The 21,231-nt window shown below is 41.8% G+C and overlaps 1 protein-coding gene and 1 non-coding gene across 3 annotated transcripts in view; one reads left to right on the forward strand and one right to left on the reverse strand.

The window, feature by feature from the left end:
- Window positions 1-18,325, forward strand: part of LOC103184551 (GMP reductase 1) — a 36,450-nt gene extending 18,125 nt beyond the window's left edge. For both annotated transcript variants that reach the window (XM_007902612.2, XM_007902614.2), the window contains 4 exons: window positions 213-319; window positions 11,632-11,674; window positions 14,835-14,994; window positions 17,201-18,325. In XM_007902612.2, the coding sequence (XP_007900803.1) occupies window positions 213-319; window positions 11,632-11,674; window positions 14,835-14,994; window positions 17,201-17,381 (491 nt within the window). In that variant the 3' untranslated portion in view covers window positions 17,382-18,325. The remainder of the gene's footprint in view (window positions 1-212; window positions 320-11,631; window positions 11,675-14,834; window positions 14,995-17,200) is intronic.
- Window positions 1,481-1,552, reverse strand: trnat-ugu. The gene has a single exon. It is a non-coding gene; the product is annotated as a tRNA-Thr (tRNA).
- Window positions 18,326-21,231: the final 2,906 nt, after the last annotated feature.

A 21,231-nucleotide genomic window follows, 5' to 3' on the forward strand; every position in this document is an offset into this window, starting at 1 on the left:
TTACTCAATCCATTTCTGTTTGTGGGATATTATTGTGTGCAAATTGACTGCCGTGTTCGCCCACAAAATACCCACAGTCACAGTGTATCCTATAAAGCTCTTTGAGACGCCTTGACAATGTTGATAAGGTGTTATATCAAATGCAGGGATTACTTATTAATGACGCAGCTTCGCATAAATCTAGTTACATATTGTATTTCTAACTCCCCCAGGTTCTGTGTGTACGACTCGGATTAAAACGGGAGTGGGCTATCCTCAGCTGAGTGCAGTGATCGAGTGTGCAGACTCCGCTCACGGGCTCAAAGGCCACATCATATCTGTGAGTGACTCCAAAACTTTCAGCTCATCTTCAGTCACAGTCAGTTCACTTAGAATGACAATCAGAGAGTTTACAGTAGAGTTGGAGGCCATTTAACCCATCGTGTCTCCCATGGTGCCAGCTCTAATTCCTCCAGTAGAGCTTTATACTCTCACCACATACCCACGTAACCTTAAATCAGATTTTTCTTAAGAGTTTATCAAATGCACTTTCAACTATCTTATTGGATTCAGCTTCAAGAGAAGACCTTTGATAAATTTCAACATTGAATGAGTTGAGCTTGATTTAATTTAATACAATACTGCACTGTATATGTGTTTATAAGGCCATATATATACAAATCCTTTTATGCCAGTGGAGTTGTAGAACAGCTTCCTTACGCAAAAATTATGCTGATTGGACACTCATTTTCTGCCATTGTGTGCCATTGAGTGTATCCTTGTTGTTAGTTTCATGAGATTTGCAGTCTGATAAGTCTATGTCTCACAGTCGCACTCTGTGATGTTTCACTTTACACTACAGCTGTATTTACATTGTGGCTCTGCAGCCTTGAAATGTGGCACTAAATCTGGAGATGTTGGGCACTTTGAGCATCCTGCACCTTGACATTGTCTTGGGACTTACGTAGAGCGATTGTGGTAACAGGGTATGTGCACAGCTTGACGTTATCCCCTTATTCTTGTGTGGCACATTGAATGTGACAATCAGCACAGGAGGTAAGCAGGATCTCCTTGGAGTTGAAGTGACGTGCTTGGCAATGGAATGTCGAAATCGAGTCAATCGTCTATGGTGGTCTTGGTTGTCCAGTTGCAGAGCCAGGCGGTCTGCAGTATTCAAGGACACTGCTGATGACAACTCAGCTAGTCTGGTTCATCGGCAGGGATTCTTCACACTCAGCTCCTGTTAACCCTGCAATAATAATAATAATAATCCTTGCATTTGATATAGCGCTTTTCACGTCGGGAGGACGTCCCAAAGCGTTTCACAGAACACACTGCAAAGTGAATTGACTGTATATTTGTGGGCGAACGCGGCAGCCAATTGCGCACAGCAATGTCCCACAAACAGTCATAGATTGAAAATGACCAATTTATTATTGTTTTTGGTTTTGGAGGGATTATTATTAGGCTCTGTGTGGAGTAAGGAAACTTGCCCAAGGTTTCACCCTGCCGGGAATTGAACTCGGGTCTCTCGCTTACAAAGCGAGTGCTCTAACCACTGAACTACAGGACTCCAAATGCAAGTCAAAGCTCTAATGAATAGGGCAGTCCTAGCTAGACAAGCAGTGGGAAAGTTTGCCAGACAGTGCTTTCAATGACAAACTATACGATTTTAACTTGTTAAACATCATCATTGTCCCAAAGCAGAATCTGGGCTTGGGTCTTGCCAACCTGCGCCTGATACTGTCTGGGATTGGGTAAGCATGAAGCATCCCTCCAGGGAGTAAGAGTGCATTCCATTCCAAACATAAGAATTTCCATGTGTGGGTGGCAAACATAGAAGTCTGTTTGGTTTAGATATTAGCATGGTGATGGATTGCCCTGTGTGTCAGACACCCAGCTGACCAAAAATTGGCACAAAAAATGCCACCAGTTTGAATCTTCAATTGGCTATGGGATAAACCATTTGCCTGAAGTCAGGGGTGGCCTGTGCACTCATAAACTGGGCATTAGGGAAAGATTTTAAGTCCAGACAGAGTTTATCACATCACATGTCTCATTTCACTCTTCTGTGTTCAAGGCTCACATCAGGGCTATAAGTTCATAGTCTACTCTGATACTCCAGTGAAGTGCTGGAGGAAGTGCTGCATTGTTGGAGATGTCATCCTTCAGCTAAGATATTAAACCAAGGTGCTGTCTGCCTGTTACAGTAGATGTGGCACCATTTGAAAAGAGAAGGGAGTTTCTTCCGGTGTCCTGGTCAGCAATCCCCTAGATTAAAAAATGCAGTCATTCATTCATTCATATGTTCATCCGACACTTTTCCGTTTCCCACACTTTTGCATCTGTACTTCAGGAGATAACAGAAGGTAGATGAAGTGAAAGTGTGGATGCTACTGCTATGAAGACGGCTTACGTTATTTTTCCATGAACAAGCAGTAACAGTAGCAGTGAATTTTTATGTTCATTGTGGATGGCATCAACTATTGCGGAAATCATCCAGTGCCAAAGGGGGTCCAGGTACTTTTACAGGTGGGAAAATTACATTATTTTGATGCTGTCCCTGGCAAACCTGTAGTGGAGAAGTGGGGTGAGATACAGATCTGATTGTAGCACTGTACTGGATTAACTTTGTGTTGCTACGTATCGCTCTGCTAGCTTCAACATCAACAGTTTGCATTCATGTAGCACCCTTTACCCGGGGTAGCATCTCAGAGCACTTAGCAATTATGTACTTTGATGGCAAGCCAAGGGGAAAGGGGAGATAACCATAGGCACGGTCAAAATCTCATTGAGACTTCAAGAGTTCTCATTGCTGGGCATGTGAGCCCCAGGATCCTGGTCATCTCAGTTGTTCCTTCCACATCAAAGCAGCTTGATACTACACAATGTGGAATAGGCTTTGTATGTAGAAACAGAATTCAGGTGTTACCCAACTTATTCAAAGGCGAAAGGGGTAAGACATCACTATCATGGCAATCGAGTAGCAGCTTTGTTGTGAACTGGCGGCTGCAACACTATAATTGGGATGCTCATTACAGTTGGTGAAGAGATAGATTACACACCTTCAGGTGACACAGTCAATAGTTGAGCCGAAGGTGCTCTCTGCAAAACTATGGCGGTCCAGGAACTCTTCTCTTTCAATTATAATGAAAGCATAGCCTTATTTTTCTTAAAGAACATCAGCTATTTACAGAGGCAAAAGAAAACAGACTGGGAAGACATTGAAGTCCAGAGGCAGAAAGATGACATGGAGTATACTTTCACTTGGGGAATTATAACTACATGAAGCATTCGCTATACTCTGAATATCACAAGTAACCTCAAATAAGAAACGGAAGGATTTAAAGTAATGCTCCCATTGTAATACTTTAACAGAAGACAAAATTATGAGACAAATTAGTAGTGTTTGGTAAAGGTATATTGGCTGTACATTAGGTATCTTCTAACACCACTCAATAGATGTTGTAAGAAAATAGTAACTTGTGTTCTTAAAGCACTATATCATACTGAAATATTTCAAAGCTTCACAGTAATTATTTTCAAGCCATTGCACAATAGCCATCAAGTGAATACCATACAATTTACATTTGTGTAATGGTTTTCATGTCAGGAGGACATCTCAAAGCACTTAGAAGTAAATGACTAATTTAACTGACAGATTTTTAGCCAGGTCACTGGGAGAAACGTTCGCCTTTCAAACAGTGTTATTGTACTATTACAAGAGGGAAATAGATTGCGAAACAGAGAAGACTGCAATGCTTATTGGGCTGGAGGAGCACTGAGTGGAGGGAGGAATTTGAGGAATTGTGGACAAAAAGCCAGGGGATGATCAGGGAAATCATAAATACTTTTCTAAATTAGCAAAATCCTAGAGTTCAGTGGCTGTCCAGGAGTACATACAGTACATGGCCTCTAGATGGCGATGTAGGATACCACATTTGAACCTTCAGTTTAAAACAGTAAAAAGACAATGTCGATCATCCACTCAATAAAAAGTATAGCAGATAAGACAGGCATTCAACAAGAAAATATTCACACTTTAAGAAGTTAAACTCTGTGATACAACGTTGAGGGTAATAATGTCAACCAACAAGAACAATACATACAATACCTAGACTTACAGCATGGGAACAAGCTATTTGACCCAACTAGTCCATGCTGGTGTTTATACACCACATGAGTCTCCACGACTAGCCCACAGCCCTCGATTCCCTTCTCGCTCATGAAAGTGCCAGGAATGTTTACTACTATGAATCTATGAGGAAAAAATGACAGTACATTTAACAGATTTGATCAATAAGGCGAGACCCAATGCAGCCTCCAACATAGAATCTATTTTTACAACTAAAATTTACATTTCGAGCCCTACTTCAGGAAACTAAATCCTGTATATAGGCAGCTTGCTGTAGTAGAATTGAGGACTGCTGGGATGCCAGAGAGTTCCAGAGAGTGGAGCAGATACACTGAGGCCCAACCACTAATGGTGGAGCAGGTGGGGGCGGGGGGATGGGACATGAAGCAGATCAGTGGAGGAAGAGAATGGGGAGAACACTTCGTGGCGACAGTGTTCTTCCTCTGCTAGATTGCAAGATTAATTGTTCTAACCACCTTGAGGTGGAATTGTGAACGCAAGAGAGTAATGGCTGGTATCAGGTAATGTACCAGGAGCAGATATAATAATAATAATAATAATACTTATTTTTGAAATAGATATGGCAAGAGATCGATAGGACCTTTCTTCAAATGGGATGTCATGGAAACTTTCACTTACTGTAGTGACTCTAGACACACATATATTCAGAAGATTAAAATAATTTTGATCGTTCAATTCATGCCAGTTTGTGGGACGTTGCTGTGCGCAAATATACCTGATGCGTTTGCCTACAGTATACACAGTCAATACATTTTACAGTGAATCATTTATATAATAATTCTTGCATTTGATATAGCGCCTTATCACATCTTCGAGGCATCTCAAAGCTCTTCACAGATATTGTAAAGTGAATTAACTGTATATTTTGTGGGCGAAAAATGAAGCACTTTGAAACACTATGAAGCACTCCTGATACAAAAGGTGCTATATCAAATATAATGATTATTTATTATTTCTGTACATTTGATTTGGCGTATATAAACATCAAAATGTCTCAAAGCATATCCCAGTAATTATTGTTAATTGTAATGACTGTGTGTTTTAGATAAATTTGCACCAGCAATCTCCCACAAACAGCCATGATATGATTGATCAATTTTATCTGGGAGAATATTGACCAGCACACCAGGGGAAATTCTCCTTTCCAATAGCGTCACAAAATCTTTAACATCCACCTGAACCTGAAGATGACAAGAGAGGCCGGAGTAAGGAAGACCAACCTCTTTCTTCCATTATACCAGTTCCGCTGTCCTCCAATTCCATCATCAAACTGTGTTTTAAATGAATCCTGTGTCCTGACCATAAATCACCCTTTCTGGTAACTTGCTCCAGATGTTACTTTAATTTGTGTTAATATCTACACTCCAGCCACTTCTGGCGACATGAGGCAAAGTTTCTCTACAAATAACTGCAAAGATTTGTAGTTGAAGACTTATGGCCAGATATAATAGTCTACGTGCAGACACGTTTCCTCAATCATTCCTCTGACGTAATCAAGGTTAGAAGAATCTTATTTTTTTTTGGCATGGAGGGTTTTTAGAACTTGAAGTGCTTCAGCGCAAGTAGCTGTTGAAGCCTTGTGCATAACTGCCTCTGAACGAGAATTGGATAAATACTTGGAAGAAAAATAATGCTGCATCAAAGTTTGTGGTGAGAGAGCAGGTGAATGGGATGAGAGTAGATAGTTCCAGCAGGGTAGCTAGAACCAGCAATGACACGATATGTGGTAGCATGACCTCCATCTGTGCTGTAAACATTCTGAGATTGAAATAACTGGGCTGTCAGCCAAAGACTGGCTGAAGCAGGTGCTGAAACAATTCTGGCTTCTGTGTGAGTCGTCCTCCCAATCCGGTAGGATGAATGAAGCTGCCCATCACATTTAAGCCATTTGAAAACCTGGGTTTCATGGTCTAAATAGTTGAATGGGATTTATGTACGCTTTTTTTTTCCTTTTTGGATGCGATTGCAATGACAATACAAAAACTCCCTATATCAGAAAAATGAAAACCCAGACTGCTGAGAAGTTGGGTGCAGACTCACAGAACAGAACAACCTCAAATGAAGCAAAAGTTTCTCACCCCCATTCTTGGAGGATCAAGGCAAGATTTCGGATATGCAAACAACAACAATTTGCATTTACATTGTGCCGTTCACGTGTGGTAGTGTCTAGGAGCATTGAACAGTGAAAGAACATGACGACGAGATGAGAAAAGCAAAGATGTGACTAAACACAGTCGAAGATGAAGGTCCTCTGGTGCGATCTGAAGCGGAGCAAGGAGGAGGCAAGGTGGAGGGATTGAGGCAGAGAGTTCTAGGTGTAGCTCCTGAAAGCATGGCCACTGACGGTGGAGAGTAGGGGATGAGCGAAGGGGCCGGGGAGTGGAGTGTAAGCAGGTACGGAGGTGGGGATGTCAAGGGGCATGAAGTGATTTGTACATGACTGTGAGAACCTTGATATCGATCTGTTCTGAAATAGGGAGTCAGTGGAGCTTGGCAAGAACTAGGGTTATGGGGGGGTACAGAGTTTAATACACCTGAGGATACAGGCGGTAGAGTTTTGAATTTATTGGACTTCATGAATGATGGAGCTGGGGAGACCAACGAGGAGGGCACTGGAATAATTGAGGCGTGATGTGGCGAAACCCTGGACAAGGGTTTCAACTGCGTTAGTTGTGAGGTACAGTCAGAGGTGGAGGAAAGCTGTCCTGGTCAGGGATCAAATGTGGGGTAGGAAGGACAGTTGGGGTTCGAACCTGACACCTATGACACATGGCTTCTGTCTTGTCAACATTCAGCTGCAGAAAGTTGGCGCTAATCCAGATAAAACAGCAGTGCCTTGCCCCCAAATAATAACATAATAATAATAATAATCTTGCATTTGGTAAAGTGACTTTCAAGTCAGGAGGATGTCTCACAGGTTGTTACTAAAAGTGTATAAACTGAATGTTGTAGACAAAATACAGCTAGGTTTCAAACTCATTTAAAGGTTCTTGCATATCTTGAAGAACTGGAACTAGCTGACAGGAAAAAGGGTCTATTCCTTTCTCCTAGTACTATTCATGTGTGATTGGCACTGGTGGAATTTATCCTGTGTCTCCTTTGCTAGTGCTTTATATTCAATACACCCCTTTGTTAAGATCTCATGGCTCTATGGCTAGGGATAGTAAATGAGAGCTGAAAAGCATACCCAACAGAATCTTATCTTTCAGCATCCACCACAAAAAGACATTTGTGACTCAGAATAATAAAAATAATAATAAAAATAGCTTACATTTGATATAGCACCTTATCAGATCGTTGAGATGTCTCAAAGCGCTTCACAGAATTTACTGAAAAGTGAAAACAAAACAGAAGTCACTGGAACACTCAGCAGGTCGGGCAGCATCTATGGAGAAAGGAAAGTGAGTCAACATTTTGGGTCCATGACTCTTCGTCAGAACAGAGTACAGTGTACAATACAGTTGTACCAGCGGAGTGAATAGGTCTCATGAGGTCTCACTGGAGGATTAGAAGGATTTTTTTTAGCTGTCATCAGACGAATAATAATCCTTGCATTAAGGATCTAAGTTAGGTCTTGCCTGAGTCTGTTGTCATAGCTGAAGACTAGTTGATCCTGGAGATGTTTTGTAGACATTTTAATGACCCTTTCTGCAGGTTCACTGAACAATTTAAGATCTACTTCCTCTGAGCAACTTCCTTGATGGGCAACTTAGGAAAACACAGAAAATAATAATAACTTGCACTCCTGTACACCTTTCATATAAAATAATCGTCTCAAAAGCGTTTTACAAAAGATACTTGATTAGAAATGAAAGTGAACATTGTTAAATGTACACACAGGGCAGCTATTTTGTGCCACCAACACATCACAAAGAGATGAACAGCCAATCCTTTTGAATTTGGGCATAAATTTGGAGCGGGTAACTCAGTTTTGCTTGGTGCCTAAGGCATTAGAAGCAGTTGAGCTGGCGCCTTCTTGTGAGGACCCAGTAATAATAATCCTTGCATTTCATATAGCGCCTTATCATGACTTTGCGACGTCTCAAAGTGCTACACAGAATATACTGTAAAGTGAATTGATTGCATATTTTGTGGGCGAAACGTGGCAGCCAATTGCACACAGTAGTGTCCCACAAACAGTTGTGGATTGAATGACCGAATTATAATTTATTTTTAAAAGTTTATTACCCCAGGAAAAATGATCCAACAATCGACTAACAACCGGGTTCCTACTTACTGCTAGGTGAACAGAGGCGTGTGGAGTAAGGAAACTTGCCCAACGTTTTGCCCTGCCTGGGAATCAAACCCAGGTCCTCTCGCTTGCGAAGTGAGTGCTCTAACCACTGTGTTACAGGACTCCATAGTAGGTCAATTCCCAAGCAAGTCATTTGAGTAAGTTCTGCTGAGAAACACGAAACCCCACGTTCCACCAGTCTTAGCCTGTAGGACCATTTTTGTCTCAAAAAATAAGGTAAAATTGTAGAAAATTCTTAAATTCAGTCTTATTGTTGGAAGCCAGATTTACAGAATTGAGCAGAATTGGCTGTTCATCTCATTTTCTTTATCAGCGGTTGCTGGCACAGATTCCTTGTACCATGGAAATTGTGCTTCCTTGTTTTCCCCCTCCTTAATTTTCTCTCCGCCTTTTAAGAAAATGTTTTTTCTCCTTTGTTCCTTCTCGTGTTCTGGGGTGTTGTTACCCCACGAGAATTTAATAATAATAATTGTTACATTTGGCATAACGCCTTTCACATCAGGAGGACATCCCAAAACACTTCAAAGGATTTTAAAAAATGTTTTGTCAGTCGGATGTCTGAAAAATGCTTAAGAGTATCCAAACCAAGCTGAGATTTCCATGCGTCCCACCTACACATGGAAATCCCAGAGATAAATTGTTGGAATGGAATGCGCACTCTCTCCCTGGAGGGCCACATCCTGTTTACGTAATTCCAGAAAATATTCTACGCAGGTTGGCAAGAGCCAAGGCTTGGGGTCCGCAGAGCATCCGTCGGGATACTGCTGGGGTCTAACCAGTTAAACCCGCATAGCTTGCCATTGACATTGTTGTCTGGCAAGCTTTCATACTGCTTGTCCAGCTAGGACCACCCTACCCTTATTTTAGGGCTTTGGCTTGCAGGGTTAGCAGGAGCTGAATGGGATGATTCCCGGTCCCCAGTGACTGGTCTGCTGTTCCAGGTCCTGTTGATGAGCCAGGCTGGCTGTGCTGTCATCAGCAGTGCCCTGGAGTACTGCGGACCTGTCTGGCTCAGGAATAGGATTATGGAGACCGCCACAGAGAACTGGCTCAATTCCAACATTCCGTTGCCAGGTATGTCAAGTTGGAGCCAGTTTAGCACCAAGGAGACCCTACTTACCTCCCACCAAGGAAGATAGTCACTAGCTGATCATTCAACTTCTGACAAGCACGGGTTTGAGCCTTACTAGGCGGATGGTGGGCACAAGGGGCTCCCTGCGAGCTCCCGGTGGGCAACACATCTCAGCATGAAATGTGTGAGATCATTGCTACTGTCTTCCTGTCCGCAGCTCGGGGAAATGTCCCTTCCTATTGAGTGATGGTTCCACCAATTGGAGGTGCGGAGCTTAAGCAGCCGCTGCTTGCCTCTCTGCAAGCCAAACAAGGTGGATTCCAGGCGCTAGACGTATATGTGTGTTCACAAACTCAGACTCCAGGTAACGCCTTCCAGCAATTGTCATCCTAAGCCTCAGTTTCCTCCTCAGGTATCTGGCGGGCATCTGCTTTCAGCGTTGGGGGAAGACCTTTACAGGACAGCTAGCCACCTTGATGTTCTCGAGGTCCAAGTCCAGCTGCTTAATCCAGACCCTCATGCGAGGGGCCTTGACAAATAGACGTGCCCACTGTGAAGCCATCTCCAACTCCAGGGGGCTTAGCAACAGGACAGTGTAGGCCGGAGTAGTGTATCAGTCAGGGCACTAGCCTCACAAGTGAGAACTCTTACGTTCGATTCCCAGACAGGGCAAAACCTTAGGCAAGTTTCCTTACTCCACAGCCTGTTTAGCTAGCAGTAAGTAGGAACCTGATTGTTCATCGATTGGCGGATCACTTTCTGGGAGTAATAATCTCTCCCCCCACACAAAAAAAATTTGATCACTCAATCCACAATTGTTTGTGGGACACTGCTGTGCAGAGTTGGCTACTGCGTTTTGCCCACACAATATACACGGTCAATTCACTTTACATTATATTCTGTGAAGCGATTTGAGACATCTCAACGCTGTGATAAGGCGCTATATCAAATGCAAGGATTATTTGTTATTACTGAAGTTTTGTGTTATGGGCAACTCAAGTGTGAGCTTTGACAATGAAATTCAACCACAGGGCACATTGTTCTCACCACTGAAATGTGTACACAGGTGCAATTGCCTGCAAACGGTGTGGGTGGGGGTGACTCTGGATAGTTCCCAGGAATGGGAATCCAGGCTATTTTCTCTCTCCGTAACCCAGAGGTACTGAGACCAATTGGAGGACCAGCTATTGCCATGGCAACATGGGGACCTTCCAATTATTTTCTAGTTTTGTCCACGAAAGGCAGCTGGCAATGGAAGGCTAAGAATGATGTTGCCACGATATCTCGCAGATGAACTTGTCAGCGGCCTCAGCCTACATGAATGTGCTGACCTGAACACACCCTGCAATTGCCGAACATCTGCCAGAAAACCTTCAGAAAGCTGGACTGAACCTGAGCTCACAGGCCGAGAACGAGCCTGGGGTATTACTGCTATCTAAATTGCGGCTATTCATAACACGAGTTGTTAATAACAAAGTGGAATTGCAAATAAGTGGGAGTGTATCACTTTGATTCACTCCGGAAGTAGATTGTGTTAATTAGAGTTCCTGAAGGTTAGCATGCTGTACTTCCAGTCACCAGAAGGAGTCGCTGTTTATTTCTTAGCGTTGTTGCATGCTGCATCCAGACCCACATGTGTTAAACAGGCTTCTCTCACAATGTAGTTGACATGGTACAACTGATCCCAATGGCAGGAGTAAAGAGAGCGAAGATGATTTCCCGGGAGGCAATTCGGATATGAGCAGCGAAGGTCATAGGATTCTAGTTTAAAATCCTGCAAAGAAACAGGTGTCACAGGAATTGGTTACGTATGTGGAATATAAGGAGTATCGAAGGAAACGTAATGCTTCCCATGCTGTAGTACTATGTATAGCACTAAATCTCTGGTAGGGGAATCCTCACCTCTCTAAATAATTAGTTTTCAGCACGCATGAGAATAAAACCAATCAAAGTGCCCAGCTGTCGTTTTCAACAGTGGTAAATAGTTTTAAGATCGTTGACTAATTTGGCGATGCTTGCTTTGTTAACAAAAAGCGTACACCAGATGTCTCATCTAAAGTTCCTTTTTCATTCTAAAACAGTTGTGCCAGTGGTGACTTGATGTGAACTGTTCTTGTTACTGATGGTGCATTGCTGGCTTATAAGATCTTTTTCCCTCCTTTTATGAAGGATGGTGGTTGCAGCTGTCCGGGTGATGTTGCCAAAGCCTTTGGTAAGATTTACATCTCATTGTATATTTATACCTACCAGTTAAGAATTACTCTGACTATCGTTACTGTATTTGTTTTTCTTACAGCAAGTGAATAGTTAACATGTAAGAAGCTATTCTATTACCATCGCCCACAAAATATACAGTTAATTCACTTTACAGTAGATTCTGTGAAGCGCTTTGGGATGTCTCGACGACATGATGAGCTGCTATATCAAATGCAAGGATTATTATTATTATTATTTTGTCATAACTTGTAGTCATCTCTGACACAAGTGCTAAAAAGGGTTGTGGTAAAACAAGGTGATGTTATTGTCCATGTAACATTCTTTATAAGCCTGCTTACCATTCTATCCTGAATTCAACCTGGATATCCAGAAGTGGTTCCTCCATAAAAGTAATCTCCATCTGTGAATGTATCTCCACTCACTTCCCCAGCTTAGATCTACTCAGGTCCGCTTCTGAGTGAATTTATGAATTATCTGCAAAAGGAACGGACAGCCATTTTGTTCATTAAAAGCCTTCACACAATACTTTAGATCAAAAGACTTCTTGCTCAACTACAGTATTCACCCACAAAACACACAGTCACCCCACTTACAGTATAACCTGTGAAATGCTTTGGGTGTCCTCCCAATGTTAATATATATGTGTCAGAAGGTTGTGGGGTGAAGCTCCTCATAGGGACTTGGAATCAGATGCCCGGGGTGGGGGGTTGCATTGTCGGAAGTGCCATCCCTCGAATGAGACATTAAACTGAGGTCCAGTCTGTAATAATAATAATCTTTGCATTTTATATAGAGCCTTATCACATCACATCTTCGAGATGTCTTAAAGTACTTGACTATATTTTGTGGGCGAAACGGGGCAGCCAATTGCACACAGCAGAGTCGCATAAACAGTCACGGATTGTGTGAGCAATTTTTTTTTTTTTTTGAAGGAATCATTATCCCCAGATAAGCGATCCGCCGATCGACTAACAACTGGGTACCTACTTACTGCTAGCTAAACAGAGGCGTGTGGAGTAAGGAAACTTGCTCGACGTTTCGCCCTGTCCGAGAATTGAACTCAGGTCCCTCAAGGCGAGAGCTACAGGACTCCACAATTTGATAATGATTTGATCGCCTACACTATTAGTTATTCAGGTAGATCCACCAGTGGAATAAGCCCCGCTGATAGCACTGTAGTGTGCTGTGTGTCCTCTATTTTACACTGCTTCTTACAATCAGGGCTGCTATCTGTGCTTCACCTGGATGTAAACCATAGTCCAATGTGTTAATGGATAGAAAGGTCACTCCAGGATTGTTTTCCTGAAAAGATTTAAGTATTATAAAAAGTAAAAGGACAGTTACTAATTTTAATTGAGCTATTTTGGGGACATGATTATGCACTGATCTGACCTTTGCCAAGGGATATATTGGGTGGGAGTGATTAGAAGGCAGTAATACGATCAAGCGGTTCAAATGATATCAGAAACTGCAGGAGGGAAGTTTGAGTAATTTGTCAGTCACCTGAATCCTCAGATTGAATTGCTACTCGTCCTTCTCCACTGCCCGTCTAGGATTGATTTTTTAAGTTAGATGACATAACAATAACCTCTCCCATTCCTCTCACTCTTGGGCTTGCACAGAATATCAGGTGTTGTTACAAATGATGTTCACTTGCAGCTGATGAGTTAGAAATGAATAGGATTTTCTTCCCATCAAGGTGGCGATAGCAGAAAACTGTATTGCAAAATGTATTGATGTTTAATAATTCTGTAGTGTGTAGAATAATTATTTTGAAACCTTAATGTACACCAGAGTGATACCTCTACCAATTGGTAATGAGTTTCTGTGTTTGCATGTTTGTTAGTGTGCGTGTGTCTCTTTTTCTGCCTCTCCAACTGTGTGTGTCTTTGTGTGCATCATTCTCACTCTCTCTCTGTGTCTTGTGCATATTTTTCTCTGTCTCTCTTTCCGCTAACTCGTGTCAGCCGGGCTCAGGCAGGTTGTGGGTTCAAGTCCCACCTTGGTACTTTGAACTTACATAATCTAGGCTGGAAGTGCACTGTATTGTAGGAGGTGCCATCTTTCGGATGAGATGCTAAACCAAGGTCCTGTCTGCCTAATAGGGGGACATTAAAGATTCCATGGTACTATTTCAAAAGAGAAGAGAGTTTCTCCCGGTGTCCTGGCCAACAATCCCCCAGATAAAATTGGTCGTTCACTTCCTGAATGTCTGGGGGCTAATGCTGTGCACAAATGGGCTGCCGCATTTGCACAAAAATGTAATGTCACTACACTACAGTAAATCTTGTGATAAACTTCGAGATTTCCTCCTGAAATGATAAGGCGCAATATTAAATGTAAGGATTATTCTTATCTTTCTCTCCATCTCTAACTTTGTGGATGTGTGGGTATTTTTCTCTATTTCTCTTTGTTCCGATTCTCTGGCTATGAGGTGTGTATGAGTGTAGGCATGTGTGTTTGTGTCTCTCTCCCTCTAACTGTGTGTGTGTTTCTCTCTCTCTCTCTTTCTCGCTTTGCCTCTCTAGCTCCCACACTAGACTCCGTGAGCCTACCACCACATGCTCACTTGTTCTCTACTGGCTTCTCATCCTCATATCCTCATCCTAACCTTTAAATCCCTCCATGGTCTTCCCCACCATACCTCTGCAACCTCCTTAAACCTTACCAATCCGTCTGTTCCCTCCACTCAGCGGGCACCAACTAGCTTCATGTCCCTCGCAACTGTTGGCGATTGGGCTTTCAGCATATCTGCTCCAACTCTCTGGAGTTCCCCCTTCCCTCTCCCCCTGGCTCGGGGCTAGACACCGCGACTGTCAAGTGCGCCCCGATGCTACCCAATGTGAAGGACTCTATATAAATGCAAGTTGTTGTTGTCATTAAGCCCTTGCGGCATTCTCCTGACGAGAACGGAGCTATATAAATGTCAATTTGTATTATATTGTTTGTATTGTTTTTTTATTAACGTTGCCCAAGCTAGCAGAATTAATTGTGTGTTAGCTGGGAGCACTCCAGACTGGTCCAAGTCAGGTCCAAATCCAGGTCCAGCGCCTTGGGATGTCCTCCCGACGTAGAAGGCACTTTACAAATGTAAGTTGTTGTTGTTGCAGTCAGAATTGCTGTTTTACTGAGCTGCCCTCTTGGTCTGTTTGCAGGAGCCGGAGCTGATTTTGTGATGCTGGGAGGAATGTTTGCTGGTCATGATCAGTGTGCTGGAAAAACCATCGAGAAAAATGGCAAAATGATGAAGCTCTTCTACGGGATGAGTTCTGATACTGCCATGAAGAAGCACGCTGGGGGAGTGGCTGAGTACAGGTAATGGACTTGGAACGACAAACACCACTGTGTTTACTAACGTGAAGATTAACCAATGTGAAGGGCTCTATACAAGTGTCATTTGTTGTTAACAAACATGGTAAAATGCCACCATCTCCTCACGGGAGAGTGAGAGTGTTTTTTTTGATACACGAGCTTAGTTCTTTAGAAACTTTAAAAACAACAACTTGCATTTATGTAGCGCCCTTCACTTGTGCAGCACCTTTCATGTAGGAAAAAGCATTTCAAAGATGGATTGGAGCCGAAAAGCCTAAATGGAGTGGGGGGGAGCAGGGCGGAGGGGAGTGTCTGATGGCATAAAGAGATTAGATGGCCTTTGAAAGCAGAGAGAAAGGGTTTAAGGCAAGGGAATTTAGGGAGAGTGCTAGAATATGGGGGAAAGTAGCTGAAAGCTCACCTGCTGATGATAGGACAGAGTGGGTGGGAGGCATGAAGCAGGCCTGAATTAGAAGAGTGGAAGGGGTGAGTAAGGAAGTAGGACCACAGTGGATCACATAAGTAAAGTGGGGCAAAACCATGAGGCATTTGCAGGTCAGAATGAGGATCTCACAGTCAAACCCTTGGGGAATAAGGTTAGCGTCAGTGGAGCCTGGTGACAATGGCAGTGATGGGCTCACGGAGCCTTTTGCGGGAGAGAATGTGGGCTGAAGGGTCCTGGATGGTCTGGAGATTGGAGAAGGTAGAGCTTGGAAGGCCATTGAGCAGTGTTGGAGAAGTCAAATCTGGAAGAGATGAAGGAATGGGCAGTGGTTTGGGAAGCATTTGGATGAGATACAAGTTCAGTAATAGTGGTCGGGATGAGGCACAAGTTGATTAACCATATTTCAATAATAGACAAAATCTGCAAAACATTCCAATGAGTTTTTCATCAACTTGCCTATAAAAACAGACACTGTGCTTTACAGTAAACTCTGCAAAGCGCTTTGAGACATTTCAACGTGATATAAGGTGCTGTATCAAATGCAAGGATTATTGTTATAACTTGGAAGGTTACTTTGCAATGATAGAAATACAGTATTTACAGCAGCAAACACAATCCGAGATGCCTTGATATCACTGCTTTGTACACAAACATGGCGAAGTGTTTTTAGAAAGACAGTTACCATGGTGACAGCAGCCACTTAGAAATGGATTTGAACCTTTTTAATGGAGTTTTCCTTGCAGCTTTCTTTTTTTTTAACCTTACATCAACAGCAAATGTTTTGCCTGAGAGTTTCAATAGAAGCGTATTGCAAAATAAGATTGAAACGCTGCACAGCCACAAGGTTGATGTGCAGCACTCTTGATGTAAACCAGGTATCAAATGCAAGGATTATTATTATTATTATTTAGCAATCTTATGTTGTGCAAAAAAACAGAACAACTGGTGGAAAAAACATAATTTTACACTTACCTCAGCGTGTGTTTGCTGCTGTAAATATTTTATTTCTATAATAGCAGTGTAATCTTCTAAGTTATAACAATAATCCTTACATTTGATAGCACTTTTCATGTAGGAAAAACATCTCAAAGAACTTCAGAAGAACAAAATGAGAGCCTGAGCTGGGAGGGAGCTAAGTAAGGGGTGGCCGAAAACATGTTCAAAGATAAACGTCTTTAGATGGACGGGTTTGAAAGCAGAAAGAGAGAAGAGGCAGAAGTTCTTTGGTGTGAAGCACTGCTTTACTGCCCTGCAAATCAGGCATCATCTTATCTGAAAGATATAATGTTGAATATTACAGTGAATACAATGAGGAACTTCATTAATCACCTTCATTTAAAATGCAGATAAATCAAATGAACTAAAATAGGGGCCAAAGCAGCTACTGCATTTCTTACAAATTGGGGTCTTTATTCACGCAAACTGGGCTCAGTAGTTGTGTAGAGGTGCTTTGTGAAATAATGCAGGAACTGGCAGGTAACCCTTTCACAAGTAACATCTGCATTACTAATCCTTGCACTTGATATAGCGCCTTTCATATCAGGAGGACCTTGTTTGTCGGCTTGGATCGTTTGGTAGAAGTCTTGCCTCTGAGTCAGAAGGTTGTTCCAGCCCCACATTGGGACTTGGACTTTATAGTCTAGGCTGACACTTCAATGCAGTGCTGGATGTATTGTATTGTCGGAGATGCCCTCCTTTTGATGAAACATTATACATAATTCTATGTAAGATCTAGGTTCACTCTGTCTGTTCTTTTACACCTAGGGCCTCAGAAGGTCGGACAGTGGAAGTCCCATACAAAGGAGATGTGGAAAGCACCATCCTGGACATTTTAGGAGGACTGCGCTCGACTTGCACGTACGTTGGAGCCGCTAAACTGAAGGAACTGAGCCGAAGAACCACATTCATCCGAGTCACTCAACAGTTTAACCAAATGTTTTCTTAATTTGGAATCTGATAGGGTGATAGAAACTGAGGGAGAGTTTCATTTGCACAGCAGTCTCTTAAGTTAAGAGTTTGAATTTCATTTTATTTTAAAAGACGCACAGTGCAATAGTATTTAATTAACCATTTTAAACCTACTGAAGAAATTGTAAATCTAAAGTCTCCAGGAGAACACTGACCAACAGTTAAATTTGCACCAACTGTGTCTGGCTGCTTTGTGCAGTCAAACAAATTGTTTGGCTGTGAGGTGTTGTTTCACTGAAGACAAACCTTATTCAATAAAAATGTTAGTGCATTGTTTTCAGATATTTATTCAAATGCAGCGCACTCTTGTTCAGTGCAGGAATGATCTCCTACAATTTTTAGCATGCACTTTTCAGGAGGTTACGCGTTTAGATAAGTATAGATAAACGCATTCTGCAGTGCAACAAGTTATTTATTTGAGTTTTGTTTCATTTTATGATTGTGCAAATGGGATGGCAAATGCAAATTACACCCTTCAAGTCAAGGGTTCATTTTAAGGGAACAGAAGAGGCTAGCGGAATATAAAAGTATGGTTTAGCCTTTTAAAAACTGGACCACCCCAGCACACTTTGAATTGGAATCATTCACAACAACAGTAGAAAAAACCCTCTCACATCAACCAGAAACAAATTCCCCAGGAAACACAATGTGCCAACATTTTAATATTATTTTCTGAAACCGATAAATTTTCTGCTCGGTTTGTGTGTTTTTGAATTGAAGGGTACACCTCGTTGCTTTATTCCATTTTGTTTCAAAGATTCTTTGGTGTACTAAAATTCTGAAAATAGAAATAAACTGGGTATCGTTCACTTAGATCCCTGACGCTGGAGGCCTTTGGCATGACAACAGCATAAGTAAAGTCTGGAGTAAGACATTCCTTTTACTTCAGTATTGACAAATAAAACTACTTGGTTTTCTGTGCTCTCTGTGTCGTTATCTAAACCTAAAACAGCTTTTAATCTTAATCTGGATTAAACAGACAGGCTCTAAAAATCTAGTTGTTATATACATAGGGAATCCTTAATAAGATTTCAGTATACTTAGTGTCACAGAGCAATCATCTTACATAATGAGATTGCCCCAAAGAATTAGTCACATAACAAAATTACATTATACAATACTGATCATTTTCTAAGAAGGCACAACTCTATTTAGCCACACCATACACATTTTTTAATCCCTTTTTAACTGGCTGGGTATCGTTGCTTTGCGTTTTTAATCTTACCAAAATAGCTGAATTGAAAAAGACGACAGACATGTCTCAGGTAGTGGGTAACATGAAGCTAGAATGCTTTTCCATAAGTGACATTGAAGGTGAAAGCATACCATCAAACAAGGGATTGGTTAACTGTCTAAAGAGACAATGATATAAAAGGGCACAGGGAAAGAGCATGGAATTGGAGATGGAGCAGACGGTTGCAATTAAGGAATTATCACCACTAACAACAACAAAAACTTGCATTTATATAGTGCCCTTCGTGCAGGGTAGCCATCTCGGAGCACACCAGCAGTGACTGGCATCCCTCTGCTGTAATATGATTTTATAGAGCAGTGAAAACAGGAACAGGAGTATGCCATTCAGCTCCTCAAGCCTGTTATGCCATTCTATAAGATCATGACTGATCTGTACGACAACTCTTGGATTACCCCCCAAAAATAAGTTAAAACTAACCCAGATAGGGTGTATCTGTGTATATGAGTGGATGAGCCCAAATTTATTTCAAGTTATGTATTTACAGTACAATTCACACTTACATAGATCCTTTCATGATGGGGAGACATCGACAATTCTGCTGGGCACTGCGGTTAGCTGAGGGTGGGCTTCACAGCCCCCAAAGACATTAATGTCTTACAAAAAAATTATCAAGTTGGCATTCCATTCGTATTGCAGTTCTCACTTTGTGAACTACATCTTTGCTAAGTGGCATTTTGACACAAACTCATTCACAAAGCTAAGTGCCCCCACCCTCCTCCATCCAGTTCAGGAGTAAAGGGTGTTCTTTCCAACACGGTATCCGCTTCATCTTTGCTCTTAACGGCTTTGTTTCTGCATTATCTTCAACATGAAATCAGAACCGACGTGGAAATCACAAGACATTATGAGTCACATTTCTTGTTTGGAAAGTTATGGCTCGCAAGTTGCAGACTAACAGGAATGCCCAGGTAGGTAAGAGTCACAACGGGGCTCTGTTGCTCAATGCACTGCATTAGAAAAGGAAATCTACAAATGTGCAAAGACAGCTCTAAAGATTAAATTGTGCTGAAAATCTGTTGCAGGCTGATCGGTTAATGCCTACAAAATACAGTCACTACCCTTTGCGGTATATCCTATGAAATGCTATGAGCTGTCCTCCCTACATAAAAAGTGCTTTACAAAATGTAAGAATTATTAGTATTTTATATGTGAGCATTGAAGATGAAAATGTCAGATGAAATCCAGTCATTTCACTTTCCGTAAGAGCTGTGACTTGTACAATTCAGATATCCGCGGCTTTGGTAAGTTACACTTTTAAGTTCTGTGAGGTACACACCTGCACAAGTTTAGTCTTGAGTGACCCCCCTCCTGTGGTTTTCAACATTCATGCTCTTAGCCCATTCCCTTGCTGGTGTTGCTTCTCTTTGCAACTACAATAAGGTCTCTGTGGCTTGGGCCACATTGTGGGGTCTAATTTACTATTTCTGATTGAGGAACTTGAATAGTGTAAATTGGGACTCTTTCTGCTAACCACACATAGGAAACACAAACTCCGCCCGACCCAATCTACGTCAGAGTGGATTTTCTGCAATCACAGATCAATGTAAATTTTAATGAAATTCCTTGTGAAGAACTACCACCAACTCACAGAATACACTAAAGTGAATTGACTGTATATTTCGTGGGCAAAACAGGTGTAATATGTGCAAATTGGCATTAAAGAACAGGTGCACACTGGAAATGGATAACAGATGTCTGCTGGAATCAGATAAGAGATATGCACTGGAATTATAATAATACTAATCCTTGCGTTCAATATAGCGCCTTATCATGTTCTTCAGATGTCTCAAAGCGTTTCACAAATTTTGAAGGACAGTGATTGTCTATTTGTAGGTGAATGCAGCAGCCAATTTGTGCGCATCAATGTCCCACAAACAGAAAGGAATGACCAATTTGTATCTGGGGAATTTGTTGGCCAGGATACCAGGTGAATCTCCCTTATCTTTTCAAATAGTGCAATGGGATCTTTAAAGTGAACCTGAACAGGCAGCAGGACCTCAATTCAAAGTCTCATCCACAGGATGGCACCTCCAACAATGCTCTTCTCTCCCAGCACTGCATAAAGAGTGCCGGTCTTCACTATTAGCTCAAATTCCCAAAGTGGGTCTTGAACTCAACCTTCTGGCTCAGGTGAGAGTGCTACCAACTGAACCAGGCTATCACCTGATTTAGATAATAGGTACACTGGCATCAGGTAATATTCATAGGTACAGAAAGTGGCCAGTTTTCATACTAAAATTAGAAGCTTAAACTTTTTTTTAAAAAATGTAACGTTTTTCTATTTTTGGTTACACTTCTGCATCACTAGAAATTTCAGTGCGAGAAATGCAAGGCCGGTGAGAAGCTAAGTCGATTTGCAAGGTGCTCTACAATGGGGGCAAATCACTGGAATAAAAGCGGAACAAAAGGTTATAATAATAATCCTTGCATTTAATATAGCGCCTTATGTCGTTGAGACATCTCAAAGCGCTTCACAGAATATGTGTAGTGAATTGACTGTATATTTTGTGGGTGAATATACAGTTGCAAATATAAAGGTGCGAGAAAAGAACCACCACGAGAAACAAGCAAC

This window comes from Callorhinchus milii, unplaced genomic scaffold (assembly GCF_018977255.1).
Source record: "Callorhinchus milii isolate IMCB2004 unplaced genomic scaffold, IMCB_Cmil_1.0 Scaffold2, whole genome shotgun sequence".
NCBI classification, from domain to species: Eukaryota; Metazoa; Chordata; class Chondrichthyes; order Chimaeriformes; family Callorhinchidae; genus Callorhinchus; species Callorhinchus milii.